Source organism: Manis pentadactyla, chromosome 11 (assembly GCF_030020395.1).
Source record: "Manis pentadactyla isolate mManPen7 chromosome 11, mManPen7.hap1, whole genome shotgun sequence".
In the NCBI taxonomy this organism is placed as follows: domain Eukaryota; kingdom Metazoa; phylum Chordata; class Mammalia; order Pholidota; family Manidae; genus Manis; species Manis pentadactyla.
Window position 1 is genome coordinate 22,824,913 of NC_080029.1, and position 17,820 is coordinate 22,842,732.

Genomic DNA, 17,820 nt, shown 5'->3' on the forward strand with positions numbered 1-17,820 from the left:
GTGGGTGAAAATGACCCTGGTTATGAATGTTTGCTTTTGTCACGTTTCAGGTTTGAGATCGTGGCATATTTAAAACAATGGTGAAAAATGAGCTCTCAATGTCCTATCACAGCCTATGCGGTCTCATGTGCTTAGTGGAGAACTCGATAAATGTTTGTTAAGATTAACTATACACTGAGCAAGAAGGATCTAACTTCTTTTTAAATAACAGAGTAAACATTCCTAGCTATAAAATTTCTTTAGATCAAGGGTCAGCAAACGACCAATCCCAGCTTGATGCCTGCTTTTCAAAAGTTTTACTGAGACACAGACACACACATTCATTTACGTATTGTCTATGGTTACTTTCGTGTTTCAGCAAGAGAGCTGACTAGTTATGACAGGGAATGTAAGACTCTCAAAGTCTGAAATATTTACTCTCTGGCCTTGACAGAAAACAGTTTGCCAACTCTTTGCTCTGAGGGATTGATCGGACATATTTGAACCCTCAGCAATGCAATCTTGCCAACTCTTATTATCTTGTGGTCTAAAGGGGCCTCTGCTTCAAAGCCACAACAGAAGCAGAACTTGACAATAAAGAGTACTCGAGCATTTACAACTTGCATGGATATTCCGGTGCAGGATCTGGCTTCAGGACTGGTCAGGACTGATGTGATTTGTAATGAAACCCCCAATTGCTTGGCTTTAGCTACACTTTCCCTAGAAGAAGGATCCTAATAAAAGCAATTACAGCTTTAAAAAGCTGCTTTATTTTCAATTGTGAATTTTAGTCCCTAATGCCTCCTTTAAAGATGACTGTCTTCCATGGAAAATTCAAGGGTCCAATGCAAGAGCATGAGAAAGATGAAAGAGAAGATAAATCAGTATGAATTTCAAGAAATGTCAAGAGCTCCCGGATGTCAGAAAGGGGCTAAGAAATAAGTCCTTTCAGGCACATGTTCACTTATTTTGTTGCTTTGTACTAGCTGTAACATCTAAAACACTGTATTCCAAAGAATATAATTATTTGTGAAATAAAGAAAATGCAGCATCTTACCAGAGCTCTCATTCTTAAAACGAGCCTCTAAGAATCCTAACGTCGGAGATGGCTGTTGCCTGTCAGATGGTATAAACAGGACTGCAAATAAGGAATGAGCTAGAAGCCCCAGCACACAGATAATCATGTAGGTGACATCAGGGGGAACTAACCTTACACCAATAATGGTATTTGTACCAGATATTGGAATCATTCCACCTCACAGGAGACCAGATTAAGTCATTTCAACCACAGGTGTTTGGATAAATCATAACTGAACAATTTTGTAACCCCTATCAGCAAAGGTTTTCCAAGTATTTTGAGATACATAGTAATTAATTCATTCAGCAGCTATTTCTCAATGACTTCATAAACTCAGAACACCAATTTTATTTCATTGTTATGAAGGAAGCAGATAGCTATTTCATATATATGGAGTTGGAGAGCAAACACTGTAGAGTAAGAGACAATATAGCATTCTTAGATTCTATACTTAGATTCTATTCACACACCAGTGTGTGGACTTGGGTTCAAATCCCATTTCTTTCACTTCCTTGCTGTGTGGCCTTGGACAGTTTGTTTAGCTCCTCTGTGCCTCAGTCTCCTCATCTTTAAAATGGACATGATAAAAATAGCCCCTCACAGGATTGCTAACAGGAATAATGAAGTTAAAAGGAGACAAGTACTTAGGACTCTACCTGATTATAGTAAGTGTCCAATGAATATTTGCTGAAGGAAGGAGCAAAGATGTAGTAATGGCACACCTATCAATGAAGGCCTAGAAATCACTTCAAGGGACTTTATTCAATATTATGTATGCTGTCAGGGAAAGCTGACTGCAGGAGCAACTAAACTTGACACCAAATCAAGGTAAAATGTTGAACTATCAGAAGCCCAGAGAATCTAACTTGTCAACTTAGAAGGGCTAAAAAGATCCAACCCTTTCCTTTTAAATTCCCAGATCTCTCAAACTCTTTCACCAAGCAATGGTTAAGTATCCAACAGTAAAATGATTTTTTTAAGCTGCAGTCATTTTCCGCAGTGCAATGGTTCGCATGCTGTTTTAAGTGTTAATAGGCTAGTTTACCCTATGAGAAAATGTGGAAATAAAGGGCACTGATATATTTCACTATGCAGTTGGCTAATTAACATGCATCAAATACTGTAACTAAATCAAGTTCATTACATTTTAAAAGTTACAAAAAATATAACTACTGAGTAATGGAATCATGCTGGAGATTATAATGATATGCCTAGAAATGTATCTGTTATAGTCTTTCCAAAGCTCAAGAAACAAAATTTACAAACCTAAGAAGTGTCTTGTTCATCTTCAGTGTTACTAAGGGAGGAGTATTTGGCAACTCTATTTTGAGGAAACAAAATTAGTCAAAACTCCCCAGAAGAGAACATGATACTTCCAAAATTTAGTGCTTTAATAACCATCAAAGCCCAAACCTCTGTGCACACTGCAGTGAAAATAAAATGTATCCATTTTCAGCAGATTTGAGTTTGAATCTTAACCTCTGCTATTATGAGCAGATAGGCAACCTTGGAAAAGCATACTTTCTGAGTCTGAATTTTCTCAATTCTAAGAGGGTCATAATAGTTTTACCCTCATAACTTAAAATGAGATTTAAATAAGTACCGTGTTTGTTTGAATGTACCCAGCATGGTACCTGGGCCAGTGGTGTGCTAGAGGCAGCTCATGACAACTGAGTGCTACATTTTCACAGCTGTTATCTAAACTAAAACATATAAAATTGCAATCAAATACATATTAGAAACTAAGTTGTAAAAACATAAAATTAATTGCTTCCTAATTATTTTACAGTTGACCCTTGAAGAATGTGGTGGTTAGAGGTGCCAACACAACCCCCAATCAAAAATCCATAAGTAACTTTTGACTCCCCAAAACTTAACTACTAATAGCTTACTGTTGACCAGAGCCTTACTGATTATAACATAAATAGTTGATTAATACATATTTTTATGTTATATGTATTATATACTGCATTCTTACAATAAAGTAAGCTAGAAAAAAAGAAAATGTTTTTTTTCAAACTGTTACAAATCTTCAACATTTTTCCAATATATTTATTGAAAACAATCCATGGACAAATAGACCCTTGTGGTTCAAACCCATGTCATCCAAGGGTCCATTATACTACATTTTACTATTAACTATGCTCTTAAGGTTATTATGTCTATAATATCTGTATGGTCAAAATACTATATCATTTTGTGACAATGAGCATTACTTCCCAATTCTGAGCTTAGTGTTGTCTTATTTGTGGCTCGAAATCAGCTATGCTGGGAATACTTTATCCTACAGAAATTGACAAACACATTAGAGTTGTGTGTTTGTGTCAATGTGTGTGTGGTTCTTAACTTTTATCAGAAAGATACTTTACCTGGCTCATCATTAATATCACACCCTCCCTCCTGCCTTACCTGCCCTCTTTTTCTTTCTCCGTCTATCTCTCCCTTCCTTCCTTCATTAGAAACTGCTTCTTAGATGCACAGAGCCCATTGATCTTCTCTAGCTTTGCCCTTCCCCCTTCCTCATAAGAGCAGCAAAGAGCTACCCTGACTTGATTGAACCATCCCAGCATAAAACCATCTGCCTTGAAGTTCCTTCTCCACTTCAGACTGAAAATACAGACTTAAAAAATTTTAAGACCTATTTCAAAAATCTTTAATCCATATTACACTGATATATTCCTCTTTAGGAATGAGGAAGTTGTTACAAAAGATTCATTCATAAAACTAGTATCAAACAAACCAAATTATTTCAAGTGATGCAGCACAAATTTCTTGGATAATTACAAAGATAATCCAGCATCTGAGTGATGACAGGGCACAGTTTCTTCTACTTCTGTCTCAAAGTCCAGAGTCTATTCTTAACTAAAGCTATTATGTATGTCATGTTCTTTGGAAAGAAAACAGAAAGGACTTAGGTCCAAGTTGAAGTGTTGGCTCTGTAATGCTTCCATGAATTAAAAAATAAAATAAAAAATATATCACTTGAATCAGAAAGATCAAAAGATAATCTTACCTCAAAATATGCATGAGGTAGAACCAGTGAGTTAAAAAGCTTTTTTTCCCCTAACAGATGCCTTACCAAACACATTTATATTGCAGGTTAAAATACATACACATAAATGAATTTTATAATAAAACACATTCAGATTTCCACAAATTCTTTACCAATTCAGGAACAGATACTGCTCTACATAGCAGAAATGATGATGCTCCCTCACAAGCATTTTCTGATAAAAAATTTCTGTTGCTCTGTACTGAAGAAAAGATTTAACTAAAGATTGATAATCTATGGGAAAGTCTTTGGAAATTAGCTCTCATATGAAATTCCTTTAACAGTAAGCCCATTTAGTCATGCCAAATAAATCAACAAGGGTTTCTTATTGTTGTTGATCGGGTGGTTACTCAACTATTATCATTAGCAGCTTCTCACTATAAGTTTTGCCTCCTTAGCCAGGTAAAAAGGGCAATTTAGGACTTCCAGATGCAAACCAGTTATCAGCCTTACAATTCAACCAAAAATTTGTTTTGCTTCTTTGTGAAGTTCCCTAGGAGTAAAATTCAAAGTAGAAACAATAGGGGAGGGAGAAAAAAAGGGAGTGGATTTCAAACCACATATTACAAACAGAGAACAGAATCACAGAACAACATTGCAACAGTGGACTCCAGGACAAGATGGTAAGACAGATGTGCCAGACAAGAGACACATGCTGGACTGATGTGCTACGGGAGGCAAACACAAGAACCAAACCATACAGAGATGCTGCAAGAGCAGCTCTTGGGGCTGCCATGACCGAGTGGAAATAATAAAAACAAGAACCCAATGCAATTATAAGTATAAAAGAAAGTTACCCCCAAAACTCATACAGTGGACTTGCTGGGTTAGCCTGGGTGTATCACTTGGATGGAACACAAGATGGTGCCGTGATAGCCCATGCACTGGTGATGGAGGCCATGGTTAGCTGCCCAGAAACAGGACTGTCACTACATGCCACACGATGATCCTGGGCTCTTCCAGAAATAAAAGATACCACAAATACTCTACATCTGCAATAAAATTCTTTTTATGCCATCTGAAATTGGTGGAGAGGAATGTGTTTCTCTATTTGTTGTTTCTGCATGTTTTTCTTTTTTTTTATATTTTTCTGGCTCATTTGTCCTCCTTTCAATTAATTGCATTGTCATAAAGGGGAGAGTAGAGGCAAGTGGCCTGTGCAGTTATGGGGAAAAATAAAAAGGGAAAAGGAAGGAAATTGAAAAAAAAATCTATATATATAGGAGGAAGAAGAGGAAAGAAAACACACAATTTCATTCTTTTGTACACAACTTTCTTGGATTTTGTTGGGGTTTCTTTTGTTTTGAGCATAACTATTGGAGGGATATGCTGAAGGGGGAGAAATTTGAGATTAGGATGGCAAGAAAAGATTTTGTTGCCTTGTTTGATTTGTATATCTATATATCTCTCAGTACTTAAAAAGTGACAATTACTCATAAAAGTATAGCAATGATTAAAAATAGCCATAATGACCAGAATACTAAGTATGAATCAAAACAAAATAACATAAATTGAACCACCAAAAATTCATGCGGCACAAGATGAGGTGAAACGACAGAAAATGTTCTTCAAATATATACACGGTATATATCTATTTATATATATATACACAGGAAAGTGCATATATGCATAGATATATCTGTATAATTTTTTTCTCTCCATCCCTCCCAAGGGTAACAAGTATGGAATCATTATTATACTTATGAAAAAGAAGAAACCAAAACCTAAAAAAAATTAACATGCTTTGTTTGCCACGTTAAAACAGTATCATGCATGACTATGTCTGCTGATGTAAGAATGCTGGTATGAATTTCTGTGTAAACACATGACTGATGGCAGGGGCTGTTGTTAATCTCTGTTTACATTAGTCTAATATCATTTATACTGTGTCTACATATACATGGAGTGTGATAGGCACTCCACTGAAGTGATAGGAGTATATACACATATTATATGTAAGTAAATACATATATATATATATATATACACACAGTATATATACTGGGCTTGTGGAAGAAAAGAATAACAGAACAAAAAGAATAAAAGAAAACCAATAAAAACTTTCTTTTTAAACCCAATCCCTCTTTGTTTATTATTAATTTTTTGGTAAGGGGGCTTGCTTAATGATTTCATTAAGCTCACTCCTATCAACCACTTGCTTTGGCATTTGAAATCAGGAAGTTCTCATGAGTTTGGCTTGGAATTCTCCCTTCAACATGCCCATCCTTATCCCATTACCTAAGAAGCCCTGGCCCTAGACCCTACTATGTGGAGTTCACAGAAAAGTTTATTATTGAACTGCACTAATTTTTCAGTCATAATGAATCATAAATTCTGTGCTTTCAAACTAAGATATACAAGAATGCACTTTGGGTCCATTGATTCTGTCACTGGTTAGCTTCATCTTCTGTGATTTTTCTTGCCCATCCTTGGACGGGGATGCCATCATTGATTAGAGACCTCTACACAGAGTTCTGATAATATTCTAGGCATTTCCATTAATTGTCAACCTAATTCTTCCCTTCCTTTCCTTTCTTTCCCTTTGTTCCTCTTATTTTTCATCTGTTTTCCCTAACAGACTGTAAATTCCTAGAAAGTGTCTTATTTTTATTTTTCAAGCACCTATTCTAGTGCCTTTACATAGTCACTAAAAAAATATTGCATAGGTAAGTGATTTATTACACTTTCCTATGGGTCTGTGTATATATTTACATACCAATCTTATTGATTCTCTTCCCTTTTCACCGTACCAAAAAATGTAGAGTATTGGAGATTAATCAAATTTTTTTCATTTTTGTTATTAGATTCGTTGCTTTTGTTATGAAATCCATGATAATGGTCAGTCAATGGGCCACACATTTTTCGCACACCATGCTTGAATTATCAGTTACCCAGTAGCCAATTAGTAGGCTTTCCTATACTTGTATTTCTGTTCTTACTCTCACTTTCAAAGCATTTATCATCAGGGATTTAAAGGGCACATATTTGCTCCAACGGCTTAAAAATCAGCTTGGACTGGGGGTGCAATTGAGTTACAGAAAAGTGAAACAATTTCTCATGGGGTGGGTTAATGACTGAGATAGAAACCCACCCAGAAATGAAATCAGGAACATCATGCACCCGTGACTGCACTCTATCAATTTATATATTAGTAACGGAAATTCCAAAATTGGTAGGATTTAGCCTAGACTTATTTATGTGAATAACAGTTTGCTTTTGTGTACATTAGACACATTTTTTTGGTTTTATTTTTGGTGGGGAAAAAGTCCTTCTTGATAAATAGGTTACAATGAAACAGAGGGATGGTTTGTTGGCAAGTAAAAACTCAAGCAGTATCACCATCTCTTTCCACTCCACCTTGAGCGCTCGGCTTCTGCCTTACTGGCCACTTTGGATGACAAGGCCTTGGTGGGCATGCTAGACCTTCTTGGGCCCTTGGGGGTCTCTGCCTTTCTGGCCAGTGGCGTGGCACCCCCTGGGGCCCACTGGCCTCAGAAGAAGCAATGGCCTTGGCTTCAGCTCCTCCCTGGTCCCCTAGGCAGAGGTCTCTGGAGGGGACTTGTTGTCCATCTTTTTTGCTGAGGAAGGAGCACCTTTCTCACCTGTGGTGACCATGGGTTTTGAACTGACTCTTAACTCAATTATAAAAATGACTAATGTCCATAGTTGTTAATGATTAAGTTAATGAAATGTAGATCTATTTACCTTCCTTTTTACAAATCTAAAACATTTCTCTGTTTACTTCCATTATCTTTTCATTCAGTGTTTTAAGGGGACCTTAAGGTGAATTCTTCACACTATGATACTCAAATATTCCTACAATGTTTTATTTAGGCATTTACTATTCTACTATACACTGAATAGCCACTTGACTAATGACATTTCAAAATGTCATTATTTATCAATCGTGAGTTTCCATATGGAAAAATCTTTTCTAAAATTAAGTATTCTTTGTAATACGTATGTACAAATTCCTAACTCTTGACGTTTGCTGGAGACACCATGACAAAATATATTTCTATAAACACACAATATTACAAACAGCATATTTACTTTTTTCCTTCTGTGGATTCTGGAAAATAAGGCTCAATTTCTTCTTAACCTTCATTAGAAAATTATCATCTTAACATTTCAGCTGCATTTTCCATGGTGTTCCAGAAAATAAAAACTAATGATTTGGTGAGCGCTTAACAAGTCGGTGCCAGTTTTTCATATTAAAAATACTTTACTGAAGCATCACAGACAGACAAAGATTAAGAAGCCTCTCCAGGTCCACCCGGAGAACACAAATAATATGGGTATGCCTTTGGTGTTTCACTAAAGTTAAATTTCAGCCCACACTGGGTTGGATTTTATGGTGTGACTAACAGAAAAGAAGAAAGCAGCAATAACAACGAATGCAAATATGAGGAGTACAGTTTTGAGAGTAAAAATACATCTGAGAACCATTCTAGGAAGGGTAATATTTTTGCAATCTCAGATTACTGCCATTAGTTTAAACATCTTCCTCCATCCAATCATTATGAAAGTTGTTTAGCATAATCCTATTGATGGATGGATAGGTTTCATCTTTACTTCCTTTAACTCTCTGCCCTCTGGTGGAAGAACTGTCCCTAGACATTTGATCAAAGGCTACTTAAAATAAAGTGGAGGCAGAAAACATGGCTAACTGACAACTAGAAAAATATATCCCTGGATAATGGCACGATGAAGCAATATAAATGTTGCCATGCCCATTTCTCAGGTGTAAAAGGCATTTCTTTCTATTTTTGTTCCTCTGCTCTGTGACCCCTGCTCCCAGGATTTTAGACTCTTGAGACTATACATAATTATGTATATAAAATTTAGGAAGTTGATAATTTCTAATTATCACAATTAAATCTAAGAATACATTTGTTAGAGGTTATGTCTATTCCCAGAGATGGAGACACAGGGGATAGGAGCAGGTGGGGAGGGAAAGAGAAGAAAGAGAAAGTAAATTTCATCATTTTCTCTATATTTCAAAATTGATTCGCATGTTTTAGATCACAGAGGTAAACTTACTAAAGATCTTAATCATTATTCGACATTCATAATCTCATGAGGGAATCCCATTCACTAGTGTTATTTGAACCCTCCTCAACTTATCTATTTTTTGTTGCTCTTGCCATTGGATACCTTTAAAGAGGTAAGAAGGACAATGAATTATGAGTTTACTGCAAAATTTTATTTCAACAGAAGTATAGTTGGGAAGGAAAAGGTTTATAAGCAAAGACACAAATCTGAACTATTAGACACTGACTTCCTTTGTGGGAAATACAATCAGTGTTTACAAATTAGGAAAGTTAAAATCCCGACCCTCAACTTTAGGTACTTAATAGTTATTCAAACATTATCCTCAATATTTTCATTTGATGCAGTTGGCTTCATTATGATTTTATAGTTTAAAGTTTCGATTCTGGGTTCTCAAAGCAGATGTTTGGAAAATGCAATTTTACCTGTGATCATTATAAAATGATCTACTTCCCAAAAAGAAAAGAGATAGGAAAAAGTAGGGAATTCTTTTTTGTTAAAGAAATGTGGATTTTATTAGGGCAATATTTACTTGCATGAAATCATATATTTTAAATAATTTAGTGGGTTTTATTTAGCTGTTTAAGGGGAGATGAAGTTAGGGGTATGAAAAATGTCCAGTTTTAACTTAAGATTTTGAGGTATTGTGAGAGTCATACAAATATAATCAAACAAATAAAAACTGAGCTTTTACTCTGTGCCTTACTTCTATGGCTTAGGCTTGGTGTGTGTGTGTGTGTGTGTGTGTGTGTGTGTGTGTGTGTTTTAACTCATTTGCATTTTTCCAGAGAAAATAATCAGAAAAAAATTGAGATCCATTGGATTTACAAGGTTTCCTAGACTATAGTCAACCAAACTCTGAAGAAATTTAACTTTTCCCTAAACATGATATTGCTAAGCTACATCAAATGAGAATGATCTCTAAGTGCCAAGGTGGGTTGAGGGTGAGAAAGGCAATTGCTTCCATCTGACCCCAAACCAGCATCTTTGAAACCTTCTTTGATTTAAAGAAAATTAAGTAAGAAAAATAATTTCCTTTAAAATTTGACACCCATGTGAAAATAAAATTTGCTGAGTATAGCATTTACTCAGTTGTCCACATTTATGAAGAGCAAGAACTTCTAGTGAACTAAATTAAGCAAGAAAGAAGCTGTAGAAATTAAGTGCCTTACAACTGAAACAACTAGGAAATCATAAACTTGCTAATAAAGTGAGGGAAGATAGGGTAATTGTTAAGAAAAAACAAGGCCTGGGTAATAAGCCAAATTTAAGTATTTCCATCAAACATCAGGCCTGGAAAAGAGTAAAATTTTAGAAATTGAGGCACTAATTGAGAATTATGATGTTCAAAACCACAATTTTAATCTCAATATTCATATAGAATTTCAGGAATAACAATGTGTGTCAAAGTCATGTAAATGTCACCATTATCTGCTTGCTGCATGGGCAATGGAAGACTTCTCCTTATTTAGGCAGTACAAAATCCAGCCACAGAAACAGCTGCTTTAAGTGTTTCTGATTTTTAATCTGTAGTGCCTTGGAAAATGCGAAGGCTATGGAGATATTTCCCATTTAATGCAAAAGGAGGCTTGGTAGCTCTATGCACATAACCTTCATCAGTGTTAATGAAGTGCCCAGGGCAAACCCTCTGTATCAGTAGGAATATCTATCTCCTTCCTGTATTAAATATGCCTCTGACATAGTTCCCTGTGTATCCGAATCACTTACAGGAATACTTATGGAGTAAATAAATTTAGAGAGAAAGAAATGTTCATTCTCCAAATGCGATGAGTTGAATAATCACAGGCAAAAGGGATCAACAGTCTCTTAGAGCTACATGCTAGTTCCTTCATGGTGAGTGTTCTGTCACTTACTTTATTTACACACTCCCTTCCATGCCCCCTTGAAGAACATAACAGATTGTTGTAAAAACTGCTTTTATCTCCCACCTGCCCCATGTAATTATATTACTCAAGAAATGCTGGCATTGAGCTTCTGTCCTCTGCTGTTGAATCAGATGAAACACCTGCACAGCCACTAAAAAGCAAATGGACTTAGTTTGGGGTCATTCAAGTTTGGGCCTGTTCAAGTTCAACATCAAATGGCAATATATACCCACAACCTGGGGAGCTGTAGAACTTGTGAATTGGGGAAATGGAACAGCCCTCTGTCTTATTATGGAAGTTGCTATAGAGATGACTATGTGTGGCACATGAGGGTAATAGAGAAAGACAGTGGTAAAATTTCAGGATGGTCAAGCCTCAAATTTTCTAAGACTTTTATTTCCAAAGACTTGATAAACATGATTGCATATATACAGATATTACTGCTATGAAACTAGAGAAAGGCAATTGCTACCATCTGACTCAAAACCAGCAGCTTTGAAACCTGTTTTGATTTAAAGAAAATTAATTAAGAAAAATAATTTCCTTTAAAATTTGATGCCCATATGAAAATCAAAGAGAACCTAAATTAAAGTTGAGGTATCAGAAATTATTGGCCACAAAATCAGTTAATTTTACATCTCTCTTGGGGATCATACCATATTCATGTCTGAATTCTTAATATCTGGTACACGCCTAACATACACAAGTGACTCTCAAAAAATATCTATACTAAATTACATTGGAGAGGTAATTTAGATAGCAAAGCTCCTTATTGTATTTTCAAACAGGTAATTTATTAAAATGATTAGAATAGGAAGGACTCAAACATACACATACACTATATCCTCCCTGAGTGCTCAGAAATATTTGTTGAATGAATGAATGAATGGATGGATGAATTACTTAATGAATGAAAAGTAGATGTCAAGTTCTGGTATAGATTAGACATATCTGTGCCTTTTAGAATTAAAGTCTCATTTAGTACTCTGAGATTATTACTCAATAATCTGAAAAGATCTGAGCTCCCAAAGAAAAGGTTCACACTACCAAATAGAAAGGCCCTACATATTATTGATATGTCTCTATGTAATGCTAAGGATAGGAACCCACAGAACTTCCTGGATCCAAAGCCACTTGCAAGATACCAAGCAGTCAGGCTTTGACAAATGTTGAAAAATTGTTAAGTCAACTTGGGGTAAGAAATGGGAGGTGTTTACTTTTATTTTTTTTATGAACCTTAAATTTCTTTAGAATTAGCCCAAGAAAATATTTAACGGTTCACCATTTTCTCCTTAAAGAAAAGGAAAAAAAAATCAAATTAACCCAAGTAATCAACTAGAAAATTCTATTTATTTCTCTTAGCCTTTGCAGAAATAAAATCCTAACCCAGCTCCAGCTTTTAATTCTATTAAACATACACAGAAATTCGATGATATCTGTTCTCTATTATATATATATAAATAAAGGTGTAACTTATAGCAAGTCTTAAAACAGACGACTTGGAAAAGTTGATATGAAATAATCAGGGACTGCATTTGCTGCTGGACATTTTATCATGAATATCGCTCACTATAAAGAAAGACCATAAGACATCAAAATGTATCTAGGTGCAAATGGGGAACACACTGAAGCTTCTAAATTGCCAAAGTCCTCTTAACTTTGGCACAGTAGATACATTTTGAAGCATCTCAGCCGTTGACATGGCATGGTTCCGTACTAATTTTGTGTTTACTATGCTATATCGCTGCACAATTCTCTAAACACACAAAACAAAATTAGTATAAATATAATACCATGTGAACTGCTGTTGAAATCCCATGGAAAATGTTTTTGTTTCTTGGTTTTGTTTGGATTGCCACGGAGCCTCAGAACAATACATGAGGTTTAAATGATCTTTATGGTTGCACTTTAGGTTCATGCTTTGTTGATGTCATTCTGATATAGACCTCTTCACACACCCTGTCCACACCCCCTGTCAATATCATAGCTTCCACTGGCTGCTATATACTTGCCGTTCCCATAATTAATCTGGGGGCCTGATTGCTCAGAGTTATGTTGCGTTCCATGGGTTTTTCTTTAGGTGTCAAGGACTGACTTTAAATCTCCGTGGGATCTTACCACTGCTTCCATGGGATTTGATGCCTTCAATTATATGCTAATATTTATATATGTATGCTTATACATATATAGATACAGGAAATACACACATTAACACACTATAATATATATATAAAACACAGGTATATTCACATATATGTATGTATTGTTTTTTGCAAATGTAAAAATAAAGCAAGCAAAACAAGACTGACCTAACCTACCTGTACTTGGCTCACATTCAACGAAGTCTTCATCATCGCTGGAACATTCAGCAGATGAAACAAGGTCATCTGATGTTGGCTGTGCATGTCAAAGGAAAAATAATGGGGTAGGGAAGAGAGAAAGGAGAGAGGTGAGGAAACCAACGAACAAAAGCATCAAATACTTATCACTGTGTCCTGCCTTCTATCATCACTACTGTTTCTCTTCTTTAAAGAGGGCATGTGGTAGAATGGAGAATATTTAACTCCTATGTAGCTGTGAATGGCTCTGGGTCCAGACAAATGGTACAGGTTTTAGGTGAGGCTCAGTGACCCAAAGTGGTTCCAGGGGCTCAAGTCTGTCCCATCTCTGTAAATCACTTTTTACAGCCTGATTCTCTCCTGACTTTAATTTAAATTTTGAGAATCAGAAAGGGAGGAAAAGGGCTACTGCAGATGGTGGACAATTCAAGAATGCAAGCCAGCACAGAAATGCACTGCAGCTTTGACAGGGTATCAATGCATATAGTGTGGGATCTCAAGTGTATGATTTAGTGATTGTGAGTCTATAGGCTAGCAAAATTAATGAATGCTGTAGAATGCGGTCTGTTCAGGAACAGCGTAATGGCTTCTCTCGCTAGCAGCAATTTCTTAACGTAATTGCTGCAATTAGCTGAATTAGTAATGTGGACAAGCAGAGAGATACCACACAACAGGACACAGGTAAGGATGCTTCTGAAGAGAGCAGAAAAAATTTAATCACAACAATAGTAATTCAACATGAGAAAAAGTTTTTTTTTCTATTGAATCTTGTAGAAGTTCCCCAGTGCCACAGAACCTGTTGCAAGAATACAGGGGACTGTGCATATGGGTTATAAGAATGGTCCTTGTTACACAGTAGATGAGAAAACTAATTTCTGTACCTCATACATATTGCATGCACAATAAATGCTATTAAATTTATTCATTCATTTGTTAATCTACAGATCTTATGTAGAACACAAACTTTTGTCTTCTTATTGTGCATAACAGTAATAATATACAACACTTTTTCTATAAAAACTAATTTCTTCACCCTTCTTGATGTTAATATTAACTGACTTGCTGGTCTTATTCCCAATTCATTGAAGTCTGAATCCATATTCAACAGGAAAAATAATCAGTAAAGATGTTGTGTTAGACACACATTTAATACAGTTTATAATTAATTAAACACAATTCTTAGAACAATTCTTTAGGACAGGGATAATTATACTTTTAAAGACAGATGAAGTTCAGAGAGGTTAAGTGACTTGCTGAGGGACACACAGCTAGTAAGAAATTGGTGGGGATTTGAACAGATACATGCTTCTGTAGCTCAGATGAGCTTCATTATACCTCTTCTTACATGATGTTTTAGACTGAATTCATATACTGAAGTTCTAATTCCCAGTACCTCAGAATGTGACTAGTATTTTTAGATAGGTCTTTGTTAAAATGAGGGCATATGCGTAAGTCTAATCCAATATGACTGGTGTCCTTATAAAAAGAGATTAGGAATAGGCACACAGAGAGAAGAACATGTGGAGGCACAGGAAGAAGACAGCCATCTAAAAGCCAAGGAGAGAGGCCTTAGAAGAAACCAACCCTGTTGACACCACCCTGACCTTGGATTTCTAACCTCCAGAGCTGTAAGCAAATAGATTTCTGTTGTTTAAACCACCCAATCCCTGGTACTTGGTTTAAGGCAGCCCTAGCAAACAAATACACATGACAACCCATATACTCAGTATTTTCAGACAATGTCCTTTTATCAAATACACATACTAGGCATAGAATTACTGGACACAACAAAGAATAGCAGAAAAACCACATTAGGTCATTGATTTTACTTAACTGACAGTGGCAGAGAGGGGCCTTAGACCACCTTATCGATCTTTATACATCTGACAGGTAGCTACTTGAGCCCCTGATCCTGCTTAAAGTCAATAGAAAAATAATTTTTAAACATACTTTTTTTTTCAATTAGACCCTACTGAAGTGTGCATTTCATTTTCAGCACCTGAAGCTGGCAGTTGTATCCTGGAGCGCCATTTCTCATGTTAAAGATATGGTGAGTACACTCCCTTGGCGTGTCCTGCTGTGATGCGGTCCTAGACAGGTCCACGCTCAGTTATTTGGGGAAGGGAGATAAATTAACTGGCAAACACCATTTTTGGAAGGGCCACAGTCACCGTCTGAAAGTTCTAAAGTAGGCAGCAGCCATGACTATAACATCTTCCCAAGGCAGCAAAAATAGTTTTGGGCAGGAGGGAGTGGATCTTAGATACTGCAATGGTTTTTGTGACCTGCCAAAAGCCCACAGTACTTAAATGAATATACAGTATATTTGTGGTATTAAAATTTTATGGGAGAAAGCTAATTAGGGGGGAAAAAAGTCTAAAAAAACCCTTAAGAGGGTGGTAGTGAAAAAGAGGCAGAGAATACACTTCTAAAGGGTAATCAATTGGAAATTAATTATTGGTGACTTGGTTGTTAAGGACCTTGCCAAATGGCCTGTATACAGCATGACTGGCTTTGGCCCCTCATATTGAGAGAAAACCAGTAAGGTAAATGAAAATCTAGTAGGCTTGTCTCAAGAATTGAAGGTCAGGCAATAAAGTTTAAAAAGGTCATTGAGCAAATGCATAAAAACAATGCATAACTCCAATGGACACCGAAAGAGGTTATTAACATATTATTAGTGGAAACTGTAACAATTCTAAGACAGGTATCTTAATTTTACCAGCCAAAGAAATTTTTTTCAAGAAAAGTATTAGACCGTGAGGTTGAAGGATATGGACTATTTTCCTCTCATCCTCCCCCTCCCCGGCCTCCCCTGATACTATACAAGTTCTCTTCCTGTGGTTTGGGTAACCCTGTCCCCAGTCCGCTCCCCTTCCTCATCATCTCCACTTCTGTCCCCAGAATGGCTCCCTAACCACCACTGCACACCCCACACGTAAGCTCTTCTACATGCTCACTCCCTTTCTCCCCAGTTAACTCCCCTGTCCCCGGGGAACAGAAGCACATTTTGCCAGTAGCTCCTGTAAATGGTGGCTAAACACAAAGGAGGTTAAAGGACAGGCAATCTAGCAAAGCATGGTAAGGTAGGCCTGACTGTCTGCAGAGCACAGCTGTGAATCCCAGCTCCTATTCTTACAGTCAGTGATGTAGGGAGCAAATTACTCCCCCTCTCCAGGCCTCAATTTTTTCACCAGTAAATTGGGATAAACACAGTGTCTAGTCATCAGGTGGGCATGCGATTTAAGTATAATGTTAAAAGTGCTGCTCAATAAATATTAGCTGAAACTAACTACATCAATCAATCGATAAATAACAGCAATGCCAAGCCTGGCTGCCCCTCCCATTTAAGTAACTTTGCTACCCAGTTATACAATCTGTCTGTCTTTATTGCTGAGAATTCATTACCTCCATTTTATGGTATGAACACCATTTCTGCTTGCATCTACCATGAAAAGTGACAGAGAAAGATACACTCATGAAGATGTCAAGAGAGCTTTAAAAAATTGTTGGAAAAAAAATTCTGTTAAAGTTCTGTTTAAAACATTCTGTATGGATCTTACATGAATTCAGCCCCTTCCTTTCTGTCCCTCAAACCTCATCTTCGCTATTTACAGTCATTGCTAATGAAACTCCCAGAGCAATTACAAACATCCCAGTCCCCTCATTGCTCAGTGTTGTAACCAATATTCTCCTGGCATCCAACACCATCGCACCTGCCACAGAACATGGCGTAGTTTAGAAAAGCTTTCTCTGCCAGGGGCGGCAAGCTTTGATTTGCAAAGGGCTTAGAAGTAAGCACACTATACTTAGGGATTTTTTTTTTTTTTTTTTTACTCCTGTCCCTACCATCTAAAAAAGTCCCAAAAGTTACAAACTGAGGCTTTCAGATAATATGCGCTTAGGGTCACATCCTAAAGTAATGGCAATCTGATTTGAAATTACTCTCAGAGAACTCAAGGCTTCATTCGTTTTTGAATTTTCTTGTCTGTGTCCTTCCAAATATAAGCAAATGCAGGGTATGACTCTGAACCTTGGAAGCACAGGCACACTTCTTTGACTATCGTTTCCCTAGTTGGTGGATTATATTTCACTGTTAGAGATACACACAGATTTAGGATACAATGATTATGAGCAGATTATGAGTAGATATGGACTTTGCCTTTAAATGAAATGCAGTAGCTCTAGGTTCTGTGTATGTTTTCCCACAGTCACAACCGTTTTTCATAATTACTCTACTTCCTTGGAAAGAAAAGCAGTTAGAATTCTTGAGAGGAAAAGGATACTTGATTTATCTAGAATCATGCCTACTAATAACAATTACCAATTATTATTGGTATTCAGACTTTGTGCTAAGCAGTTAACACATATTAACTCTTTTAGTACTTTAATACTTCTAATAACGAAGGGTGTAGACATTTAGAATGATACCTT

The 17,820-nt window shown here is 36.5% G+C and overlaps 1 protein-coding gene across 17 annotated transcripts in view; it reads right to left on the bottom strand.

Moving 5' to 3' along the window:
* The window catches only part of NRXN3 (neurexin 3), a 1,462,828-nt gene that overhangs the window by 35,096 nt on the left and 1,409,912 nt on the right, over positions 1 to 17,820 (bottom strand). For 13 of the 17 annotated variants that reach the window (XR_008992434.1, XM_057488265.1, XM_057488259.1 and 10 more), the window contains one exon: positions 13,366 to 13,444. Coding sequence is in view for 16 of the 17 variants with exons in the window: in XM_057488265.1 (XP_057344248.1) it covers positions 13,366 to 13,444 (79 nt within the window). In the remaining variant the exon portion in view is untranslated. Of the gene's footprint in view, positions 1 to 13,356; positions 13,445 to 17,820 lie in introns of all 17 variants that reach the window. The other 4 variants (XM_057488264.1, XM_036882228.2, XM_057488263.1 and 1 more) reach the window with 1 other exon arrangement.